General features: G+C 41.5%; 1 protein-coding gene across 2 annotated transcripts in view; it reads left to right on the top strand.

Annotated features, from left to right (window-relative positions):
* Positions 1-22977, top strand: part of MBOAT1 (membrane bound O-acyltransferase domain containing 1) — a 56040-nt gene that overhangs the window by 30715 nt on the left and 2348 nt on the right. Inside the window, exons 5-12 of one of the 2 annotated variants that reach the window (XM_069007997.1) lie at positions 6429-6484; positions 8681-8735; positions 11387-11570; positions 13162-13354; positions 16054-16157; positions 18925-18989; positions 20332-20464; positions 21604-21755. In XM_069007997.1, coding sequence (XP_068864098.1) covers positions 6429-6484; positions 8681-8735; positions 11387-11570; positions 13162-13354; positions 16054-16157; positions 18925-18989; positions 20332-20464; positions 21604-21755 — 942 coding nt within the window. The remainder of the gene's footprint in view (positions 1-6428; positions 6485-8680; positions 8736-11386; positions 11571-13161; positions 13355-16053; positions 16158-18924; positions 18990-20331; positions 20465-21603; positions 21756-22977) is intronic. The other variant, XM_069007998.1, reaches the window with a different exon arrangement.

The following is a 22977-nucleotide window of genomic DNA, read 5'->3' on the forward strand; positions in this document are numbered from 1 at the left end:
CCCTGAAGTGTTCAAAAAACATGTAGTTATGGCACTTGGGGACATGGTTTAGTGGTGAAGATGGCAGTGCTGGGTTAACAGTTGGATCAATGATCCTAGAGGTCTTTTCCAGTCTTAATGATTCTATGATTCTTGCTGCCATTCCTTATAGAAGAGAAACTCGGCGTGTGAAAATCACCACACATACTGGCACAGTTTTCAAGCTTCTGTTGGTCTTAGAGACACCATAGCTGAATTATCTGGGAGACTTGAGCAGTTTTCCTCCCCACATATGTCAAATCTGTAGCTCTTACATGAGTGCTTTGGTGGACATCACTCTCCAGAGCCCACCTTTGTGTTTGCCCTATCCCAAATGCAGAGCAGCGGCATCATTCTTAGCAAACCACCTAGAAAGGGATGATCATTGAGAGAGCCCTCTCAAAAGCCATATATGTAAGCAGATACTTCAGTAACAAGTGTCACTTCAGGTAGTGGATTTTTGCTGGGTGGTTAGAGCTTTGTTGCTGTTTCTTTCCTCACTCAGTGGCTTTTAGTATCAACCAGAAAAGGAAGGAATGAAAGTATAGCAGCCGTTTTTCACAAAGGAAATACATTTGCTGATGAAAGCAAAGATAGATGTACTCTGTTACCATATTAAAACACAGAGCAGAAATGCTGTCTGGTCCTACAAGTTCAGTTGGTTATTTTTATTTTCTTGTCTTCTAAATGTATGACATGCAGTACATTGCTGCAGTGCCTGTTCCAGCAGCGCTGGGTAACCTTGGTGTGCAGCTGGTCCCCAGAGGCAATGCCGCAGTGCAGGTGCAGGGTGAGTAAGGGGAAGTCAGTCTGTTTTCCATGGCTGTTTGCTGCTTTGGCTGGGTGCTTGTCCACTTGAAACAGCCCTGAGATCACTTATCATTGGATACACAGGAGCCCTGCAAGAACTGCAGTGTGGGAACTAGGCAGAATTGAAGCAGGCAGTCACTACTAGAGAGCTCCACGCATCTAGTACATCCCAGGACACTTCTCCACAAGTAAACACTCTTTTAAGTGAAATGCTTCTACCATGAAGGCTTAAGAAATACTGCTTGGGAGCTTTCACAACACACACACAAAAAAGGGCATCACATCACCTGAAGGAAATTTTAAGTTGCTTTGGAGGTGCAAGTGTGTTTAGTGAAGTGTTTTTCCTCTGTTGTACTTCAGTACTTCTTCCTTTTACTGTTGAAAGCAAAAGTCTAAGGCCACTGCCAGCTTGGCAATCCCCTTGTCAGCGTGGTTACTGTCACAGCAGGGTGTGACTGTGTGAACTTCTTGTCATGGCTTCAGCGCTGCAGAGGTAACCCTAGAATAAATGTTTGCTGTTTTGGAGTCTTGTCTGCTATGAGCCTTTTGACTCCACCTCCTCTCTTAGTGAAATCAGGTCAGTGGAAACTATTTCTAGCAAGCGTGTGCCAGGCTCCTCCGCAGGATTACCTAAGGTCAAGCAGACTGTGCTTGGAAAACGTCTTTTCTCTCGGAATTATCGAAGCTTCCTCAGTGCAGAAGCCAGCCTGTGATGCAGTGAGGATCCCCACAGCAGTCTACAAACAAAATCTCTTTACTTCCACTGGCCTGTGCTTCTGGCAAATTTATTACATTGGGGCAAGCTGTATTTAAAAATTATATTAACTGATATGTTTTCATTTGGAAGGTTTATTTAGGGGAGCAAACCCCTCTATTGAGCATTCTCTGTAAACTGTTGCATCTTAGCCTTGTGTTATTTTTCAAGGCATCTAGGGTGAGGTAAACAAAAACCCAAAGCTGTCTTTACCTTATGTTAGATGCCTTGAAAAATAAAATTGTCCCTAGGTCAATTTCTTGATTTTTTTTCTTTTTTAATTAAAAGTTGGCCACTATGGTTTGTGTGTAGGAGGTACAGTGCAGCTACAACCTAAGATTAAACTCATAGCTAATATATAAAACATGGGAAGGGAGGGGAAATCACACCACACATAAATCAGATTCTGTGTTTCTGTGGCAGTTTGTAACTGTAGTGCTTAATAGGACAGGTGGAGAGGGTGTAGAATCACCACTCAGCATGTGGCTGCAAAGCAATCTGTAGGTGTTCAAATATGATGGATTGCAAGTTGTTTAGACTTCTAAATGTGTTTTATTTCAAATGCTTCCTTCCTACGGATAAGTCTTTGTGCTTCATCTGTAAGTGGAAGTGTAGTAGGTAGATTTTCTTCTTAAATTCAACCTAATTGCTCCTCTCCAATAAATTGTGCATTGCAAAATTTGGGAGTAAGAAAAGGGATTGGAAGTTTTATAGTTTTGTTAACTTCCCTTGTTTTTAGCACTATTGACTTTTCCCAGTAGAGTCTAAGGGTTAAAATAGTATCATGTTGGAAACTGTTGGCCAGATGTAATATGGTGCTGTATTTAATGTATTAACATAGTCAGTGTTTTATTGCTGTTTAAAGTTAGAGCTTGCCTGAAAGGCTGAATAGAAATGGCAATTCAATGATATTTCAAAGTTTTAATAATCAAAACTCACATGTTTAGGAATTTATGATTCTTTCCCAGCCCCCCCTCCGCTTTAAGGGAGAGTTCCAGTACTGTCATTATTTTGTTGTGCTCTGCCTTTTCCTGCAGCAAAGACATGGTGCCCCAGAGATCAAGTAAGTGGGGAATGGTAGGCAGGAGAAGAGGAGGGAGGAAGATGCTCCTTGTTCACCTGAAACCTTGCTTACCCTTTGTGTGAAGTGTTGACTGATACCTGACACTGATCTCGTGGAAGATTTAGTGTGTGTCATCCCACTGCCACTGTACAGTAGGTTCCCACCTTCCTGAGTAGGGTGGAGATCACAGAATCAATTAGGTTGAAAAAGACCTCTGAGATCATCAAGTCCAACCTGTGGCTGATCACCACCATGTCAGCTTGACCATGGCACTGCGTGCTATATCCGGTTCCTTAAACACCTCCAGGGACAGTGACTCCACCACCTTCCTGTGAAGTACATTTCAATGTCTAATCAGCCTTTCTTTGAAAAATTTCCTTGGATGTCTAACCGAAACCTCCCTGGTGCAGCTTAAGGGAAGAGACCAATGCCCCCCCTGGCTACACCCTCCTTTCAGGCAGCTGAAGAGAGTGTTAAGGTCCCCCCTTGAGCCTCTTTTTCTCCAGGCTGAACACCCCCATCTCCCTCAGTCACTCATGATTGGACTTGTGCTCCAGACCCTTCTCCAGCTCCATTGCCCTTCTTTGGACACGCTGCAGCCCCTCAATGTCCCCTGAATTGAGGGGCCCAGAACTGAACACAACATTCAAGGTGTGGCCTCACCAGTGCTGAGTACAGGGGAAGAATCACTTCCCTAGTCCTGCTGGCCACACTATTCCTGACATAGGCCAGGATGCCACTGGTCTTTCTTGGCCACCTGGGCACAAGCTGGCTCATGTTCAGCTGGATGTTGACCAGCACCCCCAGGTCCTTTTCTGCTGGACCACTTTCCAGCCACTCTGGAAAATATGTATGACTTGTATTATGATGATGTCAGGAGGGAGAACAGGAAGTATCTAATGAACTTTGTGGCTCTCCTTCCTACTCGCCTTGTCAGACACATCACTTTTGTTTTCCCTTGTCTCCTCTGGAGCTGGGATTTGAGGGAGATAGACTGTCGATGTTTTCTGATTAAAGTGCAGGAAAAGCGAACTTGTTCTGTTGGCTTACAATGTGCCATCAATGAGGCAATGAATTCCTTATATAGATGAGGAGAACCTCTCTCCTCTCTGTTTATATGTAGCATGACCTCAGTGCAGGCTTTACTCCTGCTGCTCTCAGATTGTTTGCAGTTTGGTTCTCTCTGGTTTACCATGGGAGCCTTGTCTAAGACAAGTGTCTAAATTTAGATACCTAAAGTCATATGGTTTTGGCTCAGAGCCTGAGGTTTAAAGTTACCCACTTCAATATTGGTGTGAAGTGCTTGCCATAAGAAACATATGCAACAAATTGAAGCAATTTGAAACAAGTGTTAATGTTCCCCTATAAAGCTAAAAAGGTCAAACACTGACAAAAAAAAAATTTGTGTTTATTGCGGTAGAACTGCTTGGTTCACTGACAGCCTCTGTCTCTCTTAACGATTAAAAAAATCTGCCTTTTCATATGCTTAAAGGATTAGGATTTATGTATCTTTGAAAGCAAAGCTGAATTTTGTCTGGGAAAATCTACTTTGAGAAACAGGATGTTGAAGATATTGGTGAAAACAGCTTATAAATCACTTTTCTTAAATGATTAATTGGAATAAAGTTTAGAATGACTGTTTGAGAATACTGCTGGAAGGTGAAAAATCATTGCTGAATTTGTCCATTCCTTAGCTGCTATCAGTGGTCTAGATGACCCAAGGAGAGCTGCTGTACAAACCCCTGTGTTATGATTGTATTCAAGTTCTGTGGATACTTAAGCCTAATCTGAATTTTTATGTGCAAACTTTTTTTACTGATATTGCAAGTAGGGACTTCTGAAATGGTAAAAGCAGTTTCTGATTAAGTAATTGGCTGATATTGCATGTTCTGGTTTTGGGTAGGAAATGCAAATTACCCCCCCCAGAATTACTTGTGGACTCTTGAAAAAGATCAACCATATTAAGTGTTAAAAAAAAAAGACTGCTTAGAATGAAAAAATGGCTTTTGCCAGCATTTGTGTGTTTACCGTGCTCAGCATACAAATTATTTTGAGAATCTGTTTGATTTATATTAGTGGGATAATCAGGTTGTAAACAGTTTATCTTAGCCATTGGATTTACATTTGATTGTAACCAGTTGGCCGATTTAGTCAAGGATGATCCAGAATCTCTTGAAAATCTCTGTAGAACATAAGTATTTGACTTACGGCATTCAGAGACATCACTGAGTGTAACTTCTGCTTTTTTTTCTTTACCTTGAGAAATCTGTGAGACAAAAATGGTGCTTGAACTAAAAAAAACCCTCAACTTTTCTCTTTAATTGTGTTCCAGAAAATATATTACAATAGTTAAAATGAACAGCTGTAATGTTTGGAGTCTCTTAAAGAAGTTCCATATACTGGTGAAACTGTGTAAATAGTTATAGTGTACAAACTCGAGTTTTCATTTCCAGGTTGAAGACATCATTTGTGTTCAAACGGAAACCTCCATATGGTTAATGTTGTTAATTTATTCTCAGATTGAGAAACAACCCATTGTATTAATCCTCAGTGAAGACAGAGCTCTTTTGTGGGACTGGTTTTACATAAAGTCATCATAACTAATGCTTTTAAAATAGTGGTGTATCCTCATCATCCATTCCCCTCGTGGCTATTATGGTTGTGAGAGATCTGGGCACCCTGTGCTGGTGTCCCCAGTGGCAGAGAGATGGGGAGAAGCAGTGTGAGCAGGTGATCATCCCTTGGTTTGCCTGCTATGGGTCCTTCCAGATTGCAGATATTCATCGCCAGGTTTTGTGTTTAGGGCACCACAGCCAATGAAGGAAGTGGTTTGTCCCCATGGTTTTCCTCTCATCTTTCCTTTTACTACCTCTAAATGCTCTTAGCTGTGTCCTTTACCCTTGTGGGAACCAGCTCCTGATGCCTCCAAGCTCAGTTTAGTCTTTTTTCCCATTCCTTAGCTGCAGCAGCTCACAATTGCCTTCAGTGCGAAGAAGCTCTGCAAAGCTGGATACGGGAAGTATAAGTGGCCCTACTGGGCATAGTGGCTATTTCTATGCTGCATGTTTAGTTGGCACCAAAGCTGCTGGGTGGCTGTAAGCCTGGCTCAGGTACAGCCAGCTCCTGTTTTCAGAGGCTCCAGATCCCACGTGCCCATACACTCTCAGCTGGATGGTGTATCTTGTACAGGCTGTTCACAATGCAGATGCATGGCCAAGAAGCTAGTGGGAAACTGCTGTGCTGACAGCTATTCTGGTATTTGCACACAGTCCTAATTGATAGAGCTATTCATGTGGGGAAATAAGCATCTGTATCTGCAGAGTCAACATTTTTTTAGGGCACTGAGGAGACAGACAATAGGAGAGTAACAGTAAGAAGAGCCAGAGTTGGGTTACAGCAGCACTGCTGTATTCTAGTGTTGCATTGTATGGGGCTTCAATATAGTCTTTGCCTGAAAGGAAGCTCAGTGGGCTGCAGAAGCTGGTATTTCCTAGTGGTGTGATTTCTTCTGAACTACAATTTGCAGTGCTGCATGATAGGCAGACATAAAATAAGGCTTTGTGTGCACTTAGCAATTAAAAATTCCAGTGCAAGTTACTGTGGGGTTGTTTTGAACCGAGGCAATTGTCTTATGCCTGAGTGCCTCCTTCAGCTTTAATTGGATATTTTTCCACTTGTTGCTAATACAGTTATGCCTTTTAAAGGCATAAAGACATTCAGTGAGAAAGTTGGGAATAATTTGTGTTACAGGACATGTAACTGTTGTTTCTGTCTTTCTTATAGTCCGCTGATGATAATTACACAGAAGATCACAACTCTTGCATGCCAGCTACATGATGGTAAGAAAAAGAATCTCTTCCCATGTCCTGAAGGCAGCCTTTTCATTGCAGTGCATTCTCTGGTTGATTTATGGTGTGAATGAATGTAGTTCAGTGAGTTGTTCCAAACGAAGAAGAAAAACGCTGTGTGGAGGAAAATGAGAAACTTAAAGTTTTGATCAGTTTTTAGGATCAAACTCTCTTTGCAATATCAGAGACAACTGTTTTCCCCTTTGGGTATTCTACTTTCTTGGGACCCAATTTGGATTTTAGCTAGTACCAGTATCTCCTGCTTAGATGCTACAGTGCATCTCCATTAAGCTCTCTGAAGCTGTTACTGATTCTCAAAAGTCAAGAGTTGTGTTTGATGCATAGGTTCAGTCATTAATGTTAATTTAGCAAAAATATGCTAGCACTGATATATTCAGTGGTAATGTACTCCATGAGTTGTGAGAGATAGAATTCAGTAGCTTTTCCCCAGCACAGAGAGAAGCACAGTTGCAAGCAAAATAACATTGTCTTCAGTCTTGTGCTGTGCTGTGACAAAGAGCACTATTATTTCCCAGTAAAATGCCTGTGTCTTGTACAGTGCAAAGGCTGGAAATGTCAGTTGTCATCAGTGGCATTATTGCTTGTGCCCACTGATGTTGCAGTGCAAATTTCTGATGGTCTGAGGCCCATTGCCTTACAAGCTGTGGGTGAGTGAGTAGTGTTATGCTAAAGACTTGTGAGCAAGGATTTAACTGATGGCCACACAGGGGTCTGGCACTGTTTGCAAGCCAGGTTTGCACAAGTGAATCTAATGCTTTTATCTGGCTGTAACAGGTACAGCTGGAAGCTTGGCTAATTGACCTTGTTGGTGGCATTCACGTTGCTGAGGCTTCTCTGCTTCTGTAAGTTGAGTCAGCTCAGGTATTGCTGCAATGCCACAGCAGTGTGCAGCCTAGGTACACACCTAGGATGTTGGAGGTGAATGAACAGACAGAAAGGAAAAAGACAACAGCAGAGGCAGGAGCGTTTTAAACAGACCAGAAATCCTACAGATTAATGATGGTGGAGAAGGCTCGTTACATTGTGAACATCTGTATATGGAGCAGTAGATCAAATGAAGGCAACTTGCAGTTCAAGCATCAGTGACAAATTTCTATTTGTAAAAATTTAACACAGCTGTCCATAAATGGAAACAGACAAACAAAATACCCACTCCTATAAGTAATTAAGTGCTTAATTGTTTCTCTGAAACTCAGGCCCTCCCAGTATTTACAAACTGAAACAGTGGAGAGAGAATGGAAACGAGCAGCTTATCAGCAGTCGTAGGAAGTGTGTCCTGTGTGTGTATTGGTAATTATGGCCAGTACGTGTAGAAGAGTAGTGTCAGTTGGTGCCAAGCCCCTGATCTTTCGGAGCTGTGCGCACGGAACTGTGCACATGCATGCTCCGCATCGGGTGCCGTGACTTATCCTGTGTTGTGCTGCTGAAGCCAGTGGGAGTCCCTGCAGTATGTGCAGCTAAAGCTTTAGGGCGAAGGTTTTGAGGTATGTGCTATAAGCAACATCTCTTTACCACCGGCCATGACACAAGATTTTTCCATCATTTTCCTGGGACATTGAGTCTGTGCTCTACCTCTGGCCCCAAAGGTCTTGTGCACTCAACAGGAGGTCACCCTTCCAGTCTGGACCATGCACAACTCCAGATTATTACTGACGTGTATGTTTAGGCTTGCTCCAGCAGCAGGCATCTGGGCTGCTCATTCACGCCAGTGGAGCTTCTGTTCCCTGAGCGCCTGTTTCCCTTCCCCTGCCCACTCTTCCTGCTGTGAAATGCTCCATTTCTCACCAAGGAGCCAGCGGGAGTCTTGTGCTTAAATGAGCCAGCGGCTTCTGGCAACAGAGATTTTTCCAGCCCAGGACAGTTTGTAGAGGCTGGGGGTTGCTTCCAGTTGATGGTATTGCCACTTCCATTGTGTGTGGGAATGCTATGGCTGCTCTTTCTGATAGTGTAGCCAGGGTGAGAAAGGGGGAATGATGTAAGGAACCGGGTAAAGAGAGTAGAACTTGACATAAAAGTTAGGGATTGAGCTGTATTACAACCACCTGTGACAAAGAAATTTTGAAATTATGGCCTTAGAAATTAATTTGTGGGGTGCAAGTATAAGGTTATGGCAATAGCTTTTACTGTTTGTCTGTTTGGAAGATCTAATGTGACTTTTCTTTCCAGGAATAGGGCGACAAGCTGAAGAACTCACTGCTGAGCAAAATCGGCTTGCTGTAAAGTAAGGATGTGATTGTCTTAGTGATTTGTGTCTAATTTCTTCCAAAGGAGTTGAGTATTAATGTTGCTTTATTTTGTTGTTTTTTTTTTTTTCCATTGCATTGTCAGGGACAACATAGTGGCCCGGCCATGAAAATGTTTCTTGCTGCTTTCCAGTCCATGATAGGTCAAAAGTCTCGCCTGCTTTTTCTATTTGCTTGAGCGGTTTTGTTTCTCATTGCCCTCCTTATACAAACATACCTTCTCTCTTATACTCCTTATTTCTTCAATTCAGGACTTCTGCTTTTATCACCCTATGCTGGTCAGTAAAGCACTGAAGTACTTGACAATGTCTCATTGACTTAAATACATACTCCACATGCAACATAACAAGTCTTTGCTGAATTAACTCTTAAATTCAGGCTAAGACTATACTATATGGACTTGTTGGCTGTCATCTTAATCTAATCTGCCACATGTTATTTTTCCAAGTATATACTCCTCCCATCAAGCAATCTACTGCATAGAATCTACTGCATAGTAAAAATCCATTTTGCTTTGACTCTGACACTTCAAGTGCTGCTTTTCTTTGCCATCATTTTTGAATGCTGGATTTTATTTTTTTTGGTCTCCCTCCATAATGGTAATACTCCTAGCTCTTCCTGTTATGTAACTAGTCTTCTCATTTTTCATATGGAGACGGCATCTCTTTGAGCACCATTTTTTTTCTAGTTTGTCTCTCAATACAAGTGCAACAGGGAGGTGAATTTGTTGGGTTTTTTTTGTTTTAAATGAAGAGTTAGTGTTACAGAACTACTCTTAGAACTGTAACTACTTTTATCATGACATGTTTGTTTAAGGCCAAGGGAATTATTTCCTTCGTTTTCAAGGTAGAAGATTCTGCCATCAGAAAATCTGCCTATGAAAGTAAGGGAGTCATTTCTTGAAAAGCAAAAATCTTGTAGGTAGCCTTGTATAACTCTGCTGTGACCCCGTAGTGTCTATTTTTAAAGCTCACAGCATAATTTTTAACTGCACTTGGCCCTTAATTCTAGTCAAATTCTCACCAAACAGGCTTGGGTTTTTTCTTGTACAGTAAATGAGTTCATAATAGAAAAGCAGATGCCAATAACCTAAGTGTCAGTGGCAGACAAGTCATAACTGAAGACTTTTAAATCCCCTTTGGTAATACAGCCTTTTGTCTTCCCTCCTGTTCTTGGTCTGTTTTTGTTTCTCACTCATCCTCTGTACATTCCTTCGTGCATTGCTCATGTCTCCCCACCCAGCCATGTGCAGAATCCAAGTTGAAACTAATGACTTTATTTTTAATCTTACTGTAGAGCTAGGAAGCCCAAATCATGGACCTGATTTTGCAGGACAGAAAGATGACCCTTACCCCAAATTGTTTGCTGCATCTTTCTGTGAAAAGCTTTCACCAGAGAACATACCATTCAGGCACTAACATCTACAATAACCAGTAGGGTGAATGCAGAAAATCCTTGCTAATCTTACTGTTTATTCAAACTAATTCCACTTCAGAATAGGAGTAGGCAACAGAAAATGTTTAACTGTTGCTTAGTTTTTCTGCTAGAAATTTGTTTTAGTCTTAAAGAATTTTAAGTGTGTTTTGGTTTAAGCATGTCCATCTGTGTCTTGGGCAGGAGAGCCCTCAAGCACTGTGCCCAAGTTTGTGTTCTCATCTGAGGGCTCCATGTTTACTTGAATGGTGGCAATTAGGATGTTTGTAGAGAGCACTCAGTAATGCAGTGCAGAACACAGTGCACAGTTTGGATGTTGGCATTTTCTGCCACATAAAACCCCCAAGCCTAACAATTTACAAATTACACTGGTGGTGAAAGGCCTTTACATCTTCCTTTTTTCCATCCTACTGATCTGTAGCAAGGACAGTGGATCTTCTTCATTTTACATTCAATGTACAAACCCAGGAGGAATTGGTGGGATATGCACTTGCAAAATGGAAAAAAATTAATGTGACAGACTTTCTTTGACTTTCGTCTTCAGCCGTCTTTCAATTCATGTGGTTTTTTTCCTCCCTAGTTCCTTTTCCTGTTCATGATGCAATACAGGCAATTACTTCCTTTATTTGAACAGCAGGACAGAGTGCTTCTTCATTCTCTTCCTGTATGTCTCATGTGACACTTCCCATTTTTCTAAAGGCAGGACTGAAGGGTGGGTGAGAGCTCCTCCCAGGACTGAGAGCCCTGGTTATAGAGACTCCCTGCCCTGCAGTTTGTTTAACAAGGCAGAATGGTCCCTGCCATCTTGGACAGATGTCCAAAACCAATTACCAGCTTCTCACTCCTGGTACTTCTGACCTGTCCAAAATGGACAAATTTATTACTCTTTGTAGCTGAAAAGCTTCTAAGATTACAACTTTTCAAATCATTAGCATTGGTTCACCTGTAGCTTAAGCACTTCCATGTTACATTTGTTCTGAGTGCCATCTACCAGATATCACCAGAATATGATAGGCTGTGTTTCATCTTCCCCAGAACAGATCTAGAGTGTTTTCAGCTGCGGTGAAAGGGATAGGAGAGAGGTGGGGACTGAGGCAGACAGTGCAACAAAAAACATTGGTGAAAGCCTTTGCTGTGTTTCACCTTGTTTTGGTTTTTTTTGTTTGTTCTGTTGTGTGTGGCTGATTTTTCACAGGTCAAGACCTTCTTTGCTGGAGTATTTAAGTTATCTCCTCAATTTTATGAGCATCATAGCAGGGCCTTGCAGCAATTACAAGGATTATATCGCCTTCATTGAAGGGAGGCATGTGCACATGAAACTGTTAGAAGTGAACTGGAAGCAGAAGGGTTATGACAGACTTCCTGATCCTTCTCCAACTGTAAGTTTTCAAATGACAAAGATTGATTGCAGAGGGCAGGAAAGTACAGCTTTGTACATGATTTTCATAATTAAAAGCTAAGAAGAAAAACCACTTTTGGGTTATCTTGCCCTCAGTTACACTGAGTTTTCTCTGTGAGTGGCTGCTGTTTTTATCACAAGGTCAGGGGTGAAGGGGCTAGTGTATTCCCCAAACAGGTTTGGCATGCAAAATGGGTCAGTTGTTAATGTGTGTCCTTTGTGCAGCGATGGGAATGGTCTGCAGGTTCTGACAATGACAAGTTGTGGTTCAGCTCCAGACAGAAAAGGAAATGACAGAAAAAAACAAAAAAGTCAAATCTCCCCTGTAGTGCAGGAGGTGTTAGAAGTACATGAATATCTCACAAGTACAAGTATCTCACGAGTATCTCACACACTTTAAGATGACTCAAGATACTTTTCACATACTTTTAACACTAATTTTGTTTTATATTTTTAAAATACTACTCACAACCTTCTTATAAAATGGCCTTCTTGTAAAGCAGGATAGCGTATTATGAGATCCAGATTTCTCTCTCTTTCTGTGCTTAAGGTGACACTGAATGTGTAGCTTTGTGAATGTGTGCAGAATGTCTCCTCTGAAGTTGAGCATGTGCTTATGTATTCCTGTTGCACACAGTTGTCTTTCTACTGACTCTAGTGGTGTTACTTCTGATTTACATTAGTCTGACTGAGGTCAGAATAAGGCCTATATTGTGGAGGATGCAAGTTAGGAGAGAGTATTAAAATTGGCATAAAAAACCAATTTCACGTTACTTTATTCCAGAATTTGGAGAATATAAAAAAAAGATCAAAAATCAAAAGTGTCAAAAAATACATGGCTGTTTTAATAGTATGTTGCATTTCTATAGCCTTTTGAGAACGAGTCAGTTTTTATATGGTATTCAAGTGCCAGATTACTTTTTAATTATGACTGTATCAAGAAGGGTTTACTCACGGTGTGTATTTGCAAACAAGCTTTGAGCTACTGCTGTGATTGTCCATAATGGTGTACAGGAAGCTTGGGAGCTGGAACAGAAAATGCTGGGGCAGATCACATACCCTGTATCAGCGGTACAATTGTGCTGGACAATATGACGCTTTTTGGACAAGTGATTTTTAGCAAGACCTCTGGGTGGTAGGTAGCTGGGTAGTAAGTCCTGCTGTTGCACTGAATATCAATGCTTTTGGCTTCCAGGAGGAACTCAGTCCTTAGTTCCAGGAGATGACAGTAAAAATAGAGATGATTTCTGCTTTCCACTGTAGGGCTTGTTTGTTTCCTTTCTCATTTTAGAATCTCTGCACACTGATGTGGAGTCTGCCATGAAGTTCATCACTGATTTTGACTTGTGGTTGTCCTTCCTATCTATAGGTAGTTCAGTAAACCAAACTAAACTAAAGCTGTGACTCTGGCCTTTTCTTGGTCACCTCTTCTAAATCAATTAGTATCAACTTTGTCACGAGTAACTTTAATGATTCTTGAAGCCCATTGTTTGTGTATGTCATGAGCGCTGGCTTGTTCTTCCCCTTAAGCAAATGTTTCTAATGAATGTTTCATTGTTTGTGTTTTTCAGGGAGCAGTGATGTACAAGCTGTGTATCACACTAGTATCTCTCATTTTATTCTTGACGCTTACCAAGAACTTTCCTATGGCATATATTATTGATAACGAGTTTCTTGATAAAACTCCCTTCTTCTCAAGACTTGGTTACCTGTATGTTGTAACACAGGCAGCAAAACCAAAGTATTATTTTGCATGGACGTTGGGTAAGGCTGGCTACATCATGTACTTTTGTGTGTAGCAAATAAGTTCCTAAATGGGAGAGGGGACCTGAAACCCAGGGTTGGGGGGGAAATAAAATTGTGCCTAGACCTGGAGTTCTTGTGGGAGATGTGTTCCTTTAGGCAGTGGACCCTGTGCTTGTTTGGGGGCTGATGCCAGGCTTTGCCTCTAAAGCACTGTGGGGTCCTGTATGCACCTTGGCTTTGAGCAGCCCAGAGAAGAGGTTGGAGAACCATGGGGAGCAAAGGAAATGTTAGGACCAAAATCTCTGCAAGGAAAAAGGAGAGGAGAAGGAAGAGGGCTCACTAAAGAGAGAAGCAGATTTTTTTAGGAGCCAGCTAGACTGGTGGTCAAAATAATCTTATTGCATTTTACCTTCTTCCTTTTACAAGTCACCTTTCATATCTGTGTGTGAGGAGTCAAGTCCTTTAGGCAAGGCTGAAAATATCCTGGATTTTTTTGCTGGTATGACAAGACATTGTGTGTAGGGGAGATCCTGGAAGTCCAGCAAGCAATGCATATACCTGAAGCTGAGCAGGGTGTCACTGAGATGGGATGGAAATAGCCAGGGAGATTCATTGCAAGCCTATGATTAAACTGCTGGGAATAAAACTGTCAGATCCAGGGAAGGCAATCAGGACTGGCATGTGTGGGATGGGAAAGGCTTTGAGATAAAGAATGGCTTGCTCAAAAACTTATTTTTGTGGGATCCAGTTTTAAATTGTTGCCTCTGTTTTTTCTGGCATTATAGTTAACTGGAAGTCCATTATTAAAGAGATAACCTGAATTTGCATTTGTGACAAGACCAAGCTGTAGAGGCTGCAGAGATGTCTTACAAATGAGGCGTTTGGGGAGAAGTATGCATTGCATAGTGGAGGGTGAGGTCTCCACTGTTCACATCCCAAACACAGGCTGCAGAACAGCAGGCACTTTATCCTTTCCCAGTTTTGCTCCCGGTGGCATGGCCCAGAGCATTACAAAAGCGCCTGCTGAAACAGCCGATAAATGCTTCCTGTCCCCAGGACAGGACAGGCACACTATTGTGTGGGAGCTGCGCTGGGATTCCTCCAGATCCATGGAAAGAAAGTTCAGCTTCTCGCTGCATTAGCGGTAGTCCTGGGAACACGACTGCAAACCTAGCTCCGAGCTGTCAGTGAAACCACTTTGGGTCACAGTGCCTCCTTCCAAGGAGCTGTGAAAGCCATACACAGCCAGAGCTGTTCAAATCTGCAGGGAATTGAACCCCTGTGGAGCTTGTGGAGATTTGGGTTTTATGAGCAGTTTGAGGGTGCACAGTTGTGATCTTTCTGTGCTTCACACCTTGCTCTGCAGACAGCAGCCTGGGAAGAAAAAGGCCAAGGGGTTTGCTATATAATTATTGCTCATCCCATGATTCCTGGTTTCTTGTTTTTGGCAAAGAAACACCAGTTAGTTGGTCCCTGCAACCCTTGGAGCAAGGAGGAGCAAGTCCAGGAGTCCACTGCTCTGGGGTGATGGTTATGCACAGCTCCAGTGTCTGAGATTGGGCAGGATCCTGTGGGCCAACTTCAGGCAGGGTTATTTTTTATTGCTTGGGGGTTTTTTAATCAGGGAGAGAATTAAAAACATGGAGAGCTTTCTTTCCATCAGTAAAATCTCTCATTTAGGAAAGTGGAAAACAAAACAAAAAGTTTCAGGTTAGAGGAGGTTGCTCATTTGTTTATTTATTGTTACTCTTGTTGCTTATAATTAGGTTCCCTCCCTAGTTTTGTGCATTAGGGCTTCTCCATGAGCTTGTGCCTGTACTCACAGCATTCACAAAGTAAAATCAGTTTTCATTCTTGGGGAAGAAATGCCAACCTTTTTAAAGCATAAACCAGGCTTGTATTTTGTAAATGACCCAGAAGGGAAACCCTTACCTGTATTTGCACTTCCCTTTTTCTTCCAATGATCCTCAGTGTTGGCTGCAACTAGTGATCCAGAGACAATAATGAATCCTCCCTTCTGTTTTCTTGGTACTTCAAGAAGGTATTTCTAACAGGGGCACACTGAAATCAGAATCTTGAGACCCAGTGATGAGGTCCCAGTCATTCTGGGAGGGGAGGTGTGTAATGCCTACTGTTATCCAAGCTTTTACTTGCTTTAAAGTAGCCAAGTGTGTAACTGAAGTTACTCAGTATTTTTTTCATAGACATGGTGAGGCACTTCAGTGAGACACTCAGAAATAGGATTAGCAAAAGGCTTTGTCTGCAGAATTCTGAATGACAGTCTTAATTAACACAGCCATGTTGGAACCCTTAATAGAAATTGTAAACATATCTTTGAGATACTAAGTTTTTTTTTAATTCTGGAAAATGCTGTGACATCCAGGTGCCCTTTTGAGGAAAATGCTCTTTCATTTATGGCAATATTTATCTCAGATGAATAATAAAGGCCAAATGATAGGAAAAGTGATTTCCAGTCATTGTAATTTTATTATTTTATTTCTTCTGCACAAGGAGTAGCTAGTCTTTCCTCTTGAGGAAATGACTCTTGTGTAGCCTTACAGTAATGCCCCTTTGCAAAGAAGAAGCTTCTCCTAGAAAGAGAGGTTGCTAAATCCTACAAAGCTGGTTTGAATGTTTGTTTAGTGCCATACTGACTTGCAAGAAGACATGTCTCTTCCAGCAGTCTGATTTTGACCTGTTTTGCTTTGACTTTGCAGCAGATGCAGTCAACAATGCAGCTGGTTATGGATTCAGTGGAGTTGATGAGAGAGGCACTTTCCGCTGGGACCTGTTGTCCAATTTGAATATCTGGAACATTGAGGTGAGATAAAGGAGTGGCTGCATTGGCATAATTATACAGAAATGAGCATGATAATGGGTAGAGGCTTTACTGAAAGGAAAATAAATCTATGCTACCAGGCTGCTTCTCTTTAGCATGAAGAGGTTTTGTATTTTATCTGTTGGACAGATAAAATACATCTGTCTCACAGGCTTCCTCACGCTCTGTATTCAGGTTGTATTTCTAAACAGTTTAGTGAGAGCTAATAAATAATTACATCAGATATCTAATAAATGAGCAGTCAATTACTGTAGATCGTGGCTGAGCTCAGTGGGTCAGTAAATTGTTCACAGCTATGATTCTTCACCATCTGTGGTGTATTCTGTTTATTTACTTCTAACAATCTTTCACTTTTGTAGCCCAGTTGAGATGAGTGGTGGTAGTGAAAGAGGCTGCCATGAGTCACACAGACATGTGCAAGGGCTGAACTGCCTCTTGTACGTGAAGAAAAGCGAGGGTAGGAGACATAACAGGTACAAAGCAAGCAACCTGAATGGGAGCTGACAGGGCACACAGAACTTAGATGGGTGCTGATCTAGAGCACCATGTAGCAAGCCAGACTTTCTCAAAACATCTGTCACTCCTTCCTTGTGACTGCAGTATACTTTTAAGATCCATAAACCTTTTGAAAACTATTCATGTTTGTGTCTTTAATGTGAAAGATGGCCAATATAATTTGTTTGCCCTGAAGAATATTTTGTGAATGCCAGTGAGATGTGAAAATATTTATGTCTGAGGCTGCTTTCTAAAGGTTTCTTTAGAAATAGAGGAGCTTCCCTCTGTAATTCTCTAGTTATGATTTTAAAAGTAATCACAGATGAAAATAAGTTGACTGCTTTATTGCTGAACAATCTGTGACTGAGTGTGCTGTAATAGCTCTTCTCAAAAATGAAAGAGCCCCTGTAATTCTTCATTGAACATGCCAAAATTGGAAGTATCATTATACATTCCCTGTTTTTCAACATTCTTTCTCTTTTTCCTTTTTACTCATAATTAATCTTCAGTGTACATCTCTCCTTGATGAGTACGGATACACAGCCCAGAAATCCTTTACAATTTTTGATGACAGCAGCACCCTACATACTACTCTGAGATCTTGAATCTATATCTGATTCAGTTATGGGGCAGGAGATGATTCTTACTTGGGCTGAGGCAACTTCTGTTTGAAGAAGTAAAGTAAAATGCAGGCAGTGCTCTTTAGTCAAGCCAAATGAAGGAAACAGGAGCCTTTGCTCCTCTCTACCCGTGGAACTGATGGCCTTTCAAAACTTACTTCCTTTACTGGTCACATGGGCAACAGAGATCAGAAATTGTTTCCAAGAGCATAAAATAGAGTGCTGTCTGATTTGATAATGCATGCAATGAGAAAGAGAAGCTACAGAGACCATGCCATTGGATAAGCCTTGAACCATCACTTTATGTGCCAGCAGCAAGGCTGGGAGTTGAAGTGTGATTGTACAGATACAGTCTATATGTTCAGCAGGTATAGCCACCTGCATGTGTGAATTTACATCAGAGTTGGGAACTTGAGTGCTAAATGTGACTGTCTGATCTGTAGTAAAGATAAGCACATGGAAGGAGTTGTGTGGGCCTTAAAAGGTGACCGGGGCTGAGCACACGTGGGGGACTTGAAAGCCTTGGCAGCCAGCTTGTTTTGACAGCCAGCAACTACCTCCTCTCTTGGTAATGTAACAGGGGAACTTAAAGGAGGCCAAAAGAGAGTGACAATATTAGTTGTAAGAGAAACTGTATTTTTCTTGGCTTCTCTTGGTGCAGTAATGCAATTAAAATGTGGTGGTGCTGCATTGGGAATTGCTAATCATTTTAACTCCTTAAACGCAGAAGATTAAATGCTAGCTTTAAGGATTCTGTATGGAAGTTCAAAGATATCTGCACATTCCCCTTGGAAGCCTTTGCCCTTAATCCATTTCTTCAGCGTGCCCTTGCCTTCAGCTGATACAGCAAAATAGTGTGGTGTCACTGAATCATGTCCCCGCTTGGTGAGGGTGTCCTTGGCGGTTTCTGCCAGCAGGTGAGGAACCAAGGTGGACTTGGGAGGTGAAGTTTGATCAGCAGTAGGGGAACCGATGCTGAACAGCAGAGTCCATCAGTCCCCTAAAGCTCGGGGAACTCAGAGGAGGGGATATGGGTGGTTCTCTCAGGATCCTGGAGTCCACTCTGGTTTCTCAAGCTTAGCAGTGAGCTGAGAATTGGCTTCTAAATTTAGTCCTAATTTTTTTTTGCCCATGTTTTTCAGTCTTCCCCCTTCCTTCTCCAAATAGTAATAATAATAACAACAACAACAACAATAATAATAACAACAACAACAACAAATGTCTTTTTTTTGTAATAACACTTTGTTTTAGTAGTACTGTAGGGGAGTCCAGATTGCATAAGGGGTGGCAAGCTATCTCTTCCAGAAATAAAGCTGTTTATGAACTGAAAGGAAGGCCAAGCATGTAAAACAAGAAAGCTGCTCACATTTCCCATTTGAAAAGTAACCAAACACTGTATTTAATTATATGAAACAAAGTGAGATTTTGGAGCAAGTGCCAAGTGTTAGTGGTGAGCCATCAGCCTAGTTAATGTCCCTCCCAAGTCATATTAGTGTAATGATAGATTGTGGCACAGTCTTCATAAAAGTTAACTTCTAGAATTAATATTTTCCATGTACCTCCTCACTAATTTAAAATGCAAGTGGTATTTTAGAAGCTTCATTGCTAACATTTCATGTGAACTTCTTTCTTAGACTGCAACAAGTTTTAAAATGTACATTGAAAACTGGAACATTCAGACAGCTGCCTGGCTGAAACGGTAAGAGTAATGAAACAGTAACGTGCTTGTGAGATCCAAAAGCTCTACATGGCCTGGAAAAATGCTGACTGGTGGCTCTCATAAATGTATAGCCTCTTGTTCTTTCTTTGTTTCCTGTGTCTGTAGCAGTTGGTGCAATACAAGGGTATTTGGTGCTGTAAAGTTTTATTGCTGCAAGTGTAAAATGCTCCTATTTTATATATGAGCAGCAAAGTCATAAATGAACTGTTCAAGTCTTCCATAATAGAAAGTAATAGCATTTTGTTTTATCCCTCTATTATCTTTCCTGTACTGTTTTGCTTCCCTGTGTTATGTTTCCCATGCAGAGGTGAGTCTTGCTGTGTCACTGGGATCCCAAAATTCAGTGAGAAATAAGGTCAAAATCATCAGAGCCCCAGTGTAGTCTGGTTTGGAGTTACCCAAAGATGCTTCCCAGGGAGTCCTTGTTGAGGATATGGGGAAGAGACTTGTAGCACTGAGATGATCTGATTTTAAACTGTGACTGTTAAGGTAGATATTATAAATACTAGCATATGTCCAAATTTTATAGATTGGACTGTGTCTCATTACTCATTTCACGTTCTGGTGTGATTAAAGCTCAGCATACAGTCAACATGTGTCTGAAATGCAGGCTCAGATTTATTGTAGTTATTGTAGCTATAATGGTGTTAAATCTATACATCTTAAAAGTCAATGGCTACTGTTTTTCATTATTCAAATGATTCCTGGTAAGAAATGCATTATCTTGACTTGTTTATTTGGAGCACAGCATTTGATTTAAACTTCAGATTGCCAAATAGACTGGGTGTTGTTTTCTTGAACTGTTATCCTTGCATCTTGGGAGTAAGATTTTTTGCTGCTGAAGTTAGCTGGAATCCCCTGTTTTGCAATAGTTTATGGCATTCCCTGTTGTTCCTAGCATCTGCCAGATAACTGTGCCTAAAAATAGCTCTGTTCACTGGAGTGAAGGGTGGGGTCACATCTCTTTGTCTTTCAACTTGCTCTTGATCTGTCTTCAGAGTTTGGAAGGGTAATGTATGATTCCAGATAGAGATGAAAAGGTGAATGAAGTCTTGCCTGCCCTTTATTCCATTATTTATTTAAATGCCTTGAGCACCAGAAATATTTGTACGGGCACTCTTTGGATACTCATTTGCATATAAGCATGCTTCCTTATTCCATCTAAACCTCCATTTAAATGGAGGGAGAGTGCCTCATGCCCTAGTCTGTAACTGAGCCATGATAAGACTGCTAAGAACACAGAGTAAGACCTTAGAAACAGAAGGATTTCAAGTGCAGTGGCCATTGTTCAGCCTCTTCTGTTTTGTTTTCATTTTTGCAGTGTCTGCTATGACAGAGCTCCCTGGTACCCTACGGCTTTAACATTTATCCTGTCGGCCCTGTGGCATGGTATCTATCCTGGATATTATTTTACGTTTCTCACTGGAATCCTTATCACACTCGCAGCCAGAGCAGTATGTACCTTTCATTGTTCTCCTCTAAGGCCCATGCTAGACACAATCCAGCTGTCAGCTGCACCCTCACATGGTCAAGCAGCTTGTCCCTGCTGTGAGCCCTCTTTCATTCCTTTGCAGGCTTGGTTTTTGCTGAAATTGTGTTCTGTATTGATGCTAATTGCAAAGTACCCAGCAGTTAGAACCAGCACCAATTCTGGACGTGATGCACTGCTGTCCCTGGCTGTCAGAGGAACTGCTGATTGAGGATGCACAGTTAAGAGTGCCACCAGCTATGTCCATGCAGTCAAATTAGCTTGGGATTCAAGGTCACGTTGGATTCCAGACTTCTGCTGGGTCGTGTTGCCTGTATGCTGGCTTGTAATTAACTCTGGGCCCAGTCTTACACAAGAAGTTGCTGTGGGTTGAGCATCAGCCCAAACTTGAACTTGAACAATTTATGTGGATGCAATTGATGCAGTAAAATGATCTCTGTGTTTATGGGCCTTATTTTGTGTAGAGTCACCAAAGACAGAACAGGGTTCATGTCTCAGTGTTAAATTTATCACTGCTGATCTTTCAGGCTGAACCAGCCACTTGTGCAGGGCTGGGAAGCACCACTATTGTCTTTTGGAGTTTGACTATGGATCAATAACCAGGCCAATCTGAAAGGTGAATTAAACTAGTGACCATTATTAACCACTATTGTTAGAGCAGGCTGCTGAACATGTGCTTTGCCTCTCATTTATGAGGATTTCACAGATGGGAAACTAACTTAAAATCTCTGGGGAACAGCCCACGTTTGTAGGTATAAGCATTTACTTGTCCATTTAAAGTAGCTTTGTTTTACTGCTGGTAACCAGTCCTCCCAAAAAATATTGTGCCAGACACCCAGAATGAGACAGTCTGCTCCTGTGGTCATGACAGAGTAAACTGGGGGGCCACTTCTCTGTTTGCCACTGGTTGACTATGAGATCTTGAGTATGCCAGTCCATACACTTCTGGATTCCTGCTCTCAGTGCTTTGTAACTGGTGCATAAACCTTCCTGTGATACTAATGCTGATGGTAAGCAGAGAGTCATGCACTGCAACGTGTCCGTGTGACTTTGCCTAAGAAATGAATTTATATAATTTTCTGTTAACTTTTCCCTGACCTGCAGATAAGAAACAACTGCAGACATTACTTCCTCTCATCAGTGCCTCTGAAGATAGCCTACGATGTTGTTACCTGGGCAGTCACTCAGCTGGCTGTGTGCTACACTGTGGCACCATTCGTTATGCTGGCTGTGGAGCCCACCATTAAGTTTTACAAGTAAGTCCTCTCCCCTTGGCTTTATTCTCCAGGGTGGCATAGACTTTTGTTAAATAACCCAAACCACATGGAAAGGCAGTTAGCATTTCATCAAATTTGAAAGTTCAGACAGGATGCTTGCTAAAGTATAAGGGGTGATTTTTGCACTCCTGTAACATAATGAGATTATAACAATGCCAAGGCTGAGCACTTTGGTTGTTCTTCTCATTCTGTGTCCTTACATGACCTTTCATATACTCAGTTTCCATTTGCAAAACAGCTGGTTCTCAACCATTAGCAGTAACCAAGGCTGAAGAGGTTAAGAATAACGTGAGCTGGCAGTAGGAAGGAGTTGCTGAGCAAAGACCAGGCTTCCAGCTACTGAATGCGTGTAACATTCAGTCACATTGCATTCAGGAGGTGTGATCGATCAGCAGGAGACATGGAGGGCTCCTGGCAGAGCACTGCTCCTTGAAATGAGTATGCTTTTCATTGTGAAAGTATGCTTATTTTCTTACAAAGTGAGTACTTCCCCAGATTCCTTGAAAATAAGAAAACACTGGTGTTGCAGAGCACATTGAATGTGCTCTAATAAAACCAAGTTGAAATAGAGAAATTGAGAAAATAATTAGAAAAGGGAGACTGGAGTACATTGCTTTACTTTTCTTTCATTGTACTGTCAATAGAGAGTAATAGCTTTTGGTTCAGAAGAAAGACAATTCCCTCCTCCAACATGAAAGACACAAAACTGGTAGTCAAGATAGCTGCTGTCAGTTTGGAGGAGATTGAATTTCAACACTTTCTATTCCCGTTTCTTAAAACATTTGATTTCAACACAGAAAACCTACCAGGTAAAAGTTACTCCAAATCTTTCTCAGCTTCATTTCTTAATAATTTTGCCCTGGTGACTTTGAACATAGTTAACATTTAAACTTAGAGACTTGTAAGCAAGGAAATGTTATGCTTTTGGATTAGGGCATGAATTTTTGGAGCACTTCACACCACAAGCAGTGGTCTTAAGCATCTTACAAGGATATTAAGAGCTATGGTAAGAAGTATAAATGAGACCACAGAAATGTGCATTGCTATGTTTAACAGCTGGACCATACTGCTCCCAAATGTTGTCTTCCCCAAGCTGCCAGAACCTCATCTATTTGGTTTAAGTAATTTTTATTTCTCTTAAACCTTGTGTATACTGAATTATTTGAAATAAAAATATTTGATGTTTAGAAACATACCAAAT

The sequence above is a fragment of the Aphelocoma coerulescens genome, chromosome 2 (assembly GCF_041296385.1).
Source record: "Aphelocoma coerulescens isolate FSJ_1873_10779 chromosome 2, UR_Acoe_1.0, whole genome shotgun sequence".
NCBI classification, from domain to species: Eukaryota; Metazoa; Chordata; class Aves; order Passeriformes; family Corvidae; genus Aphelocoma; species Aphelocoma coerulescens.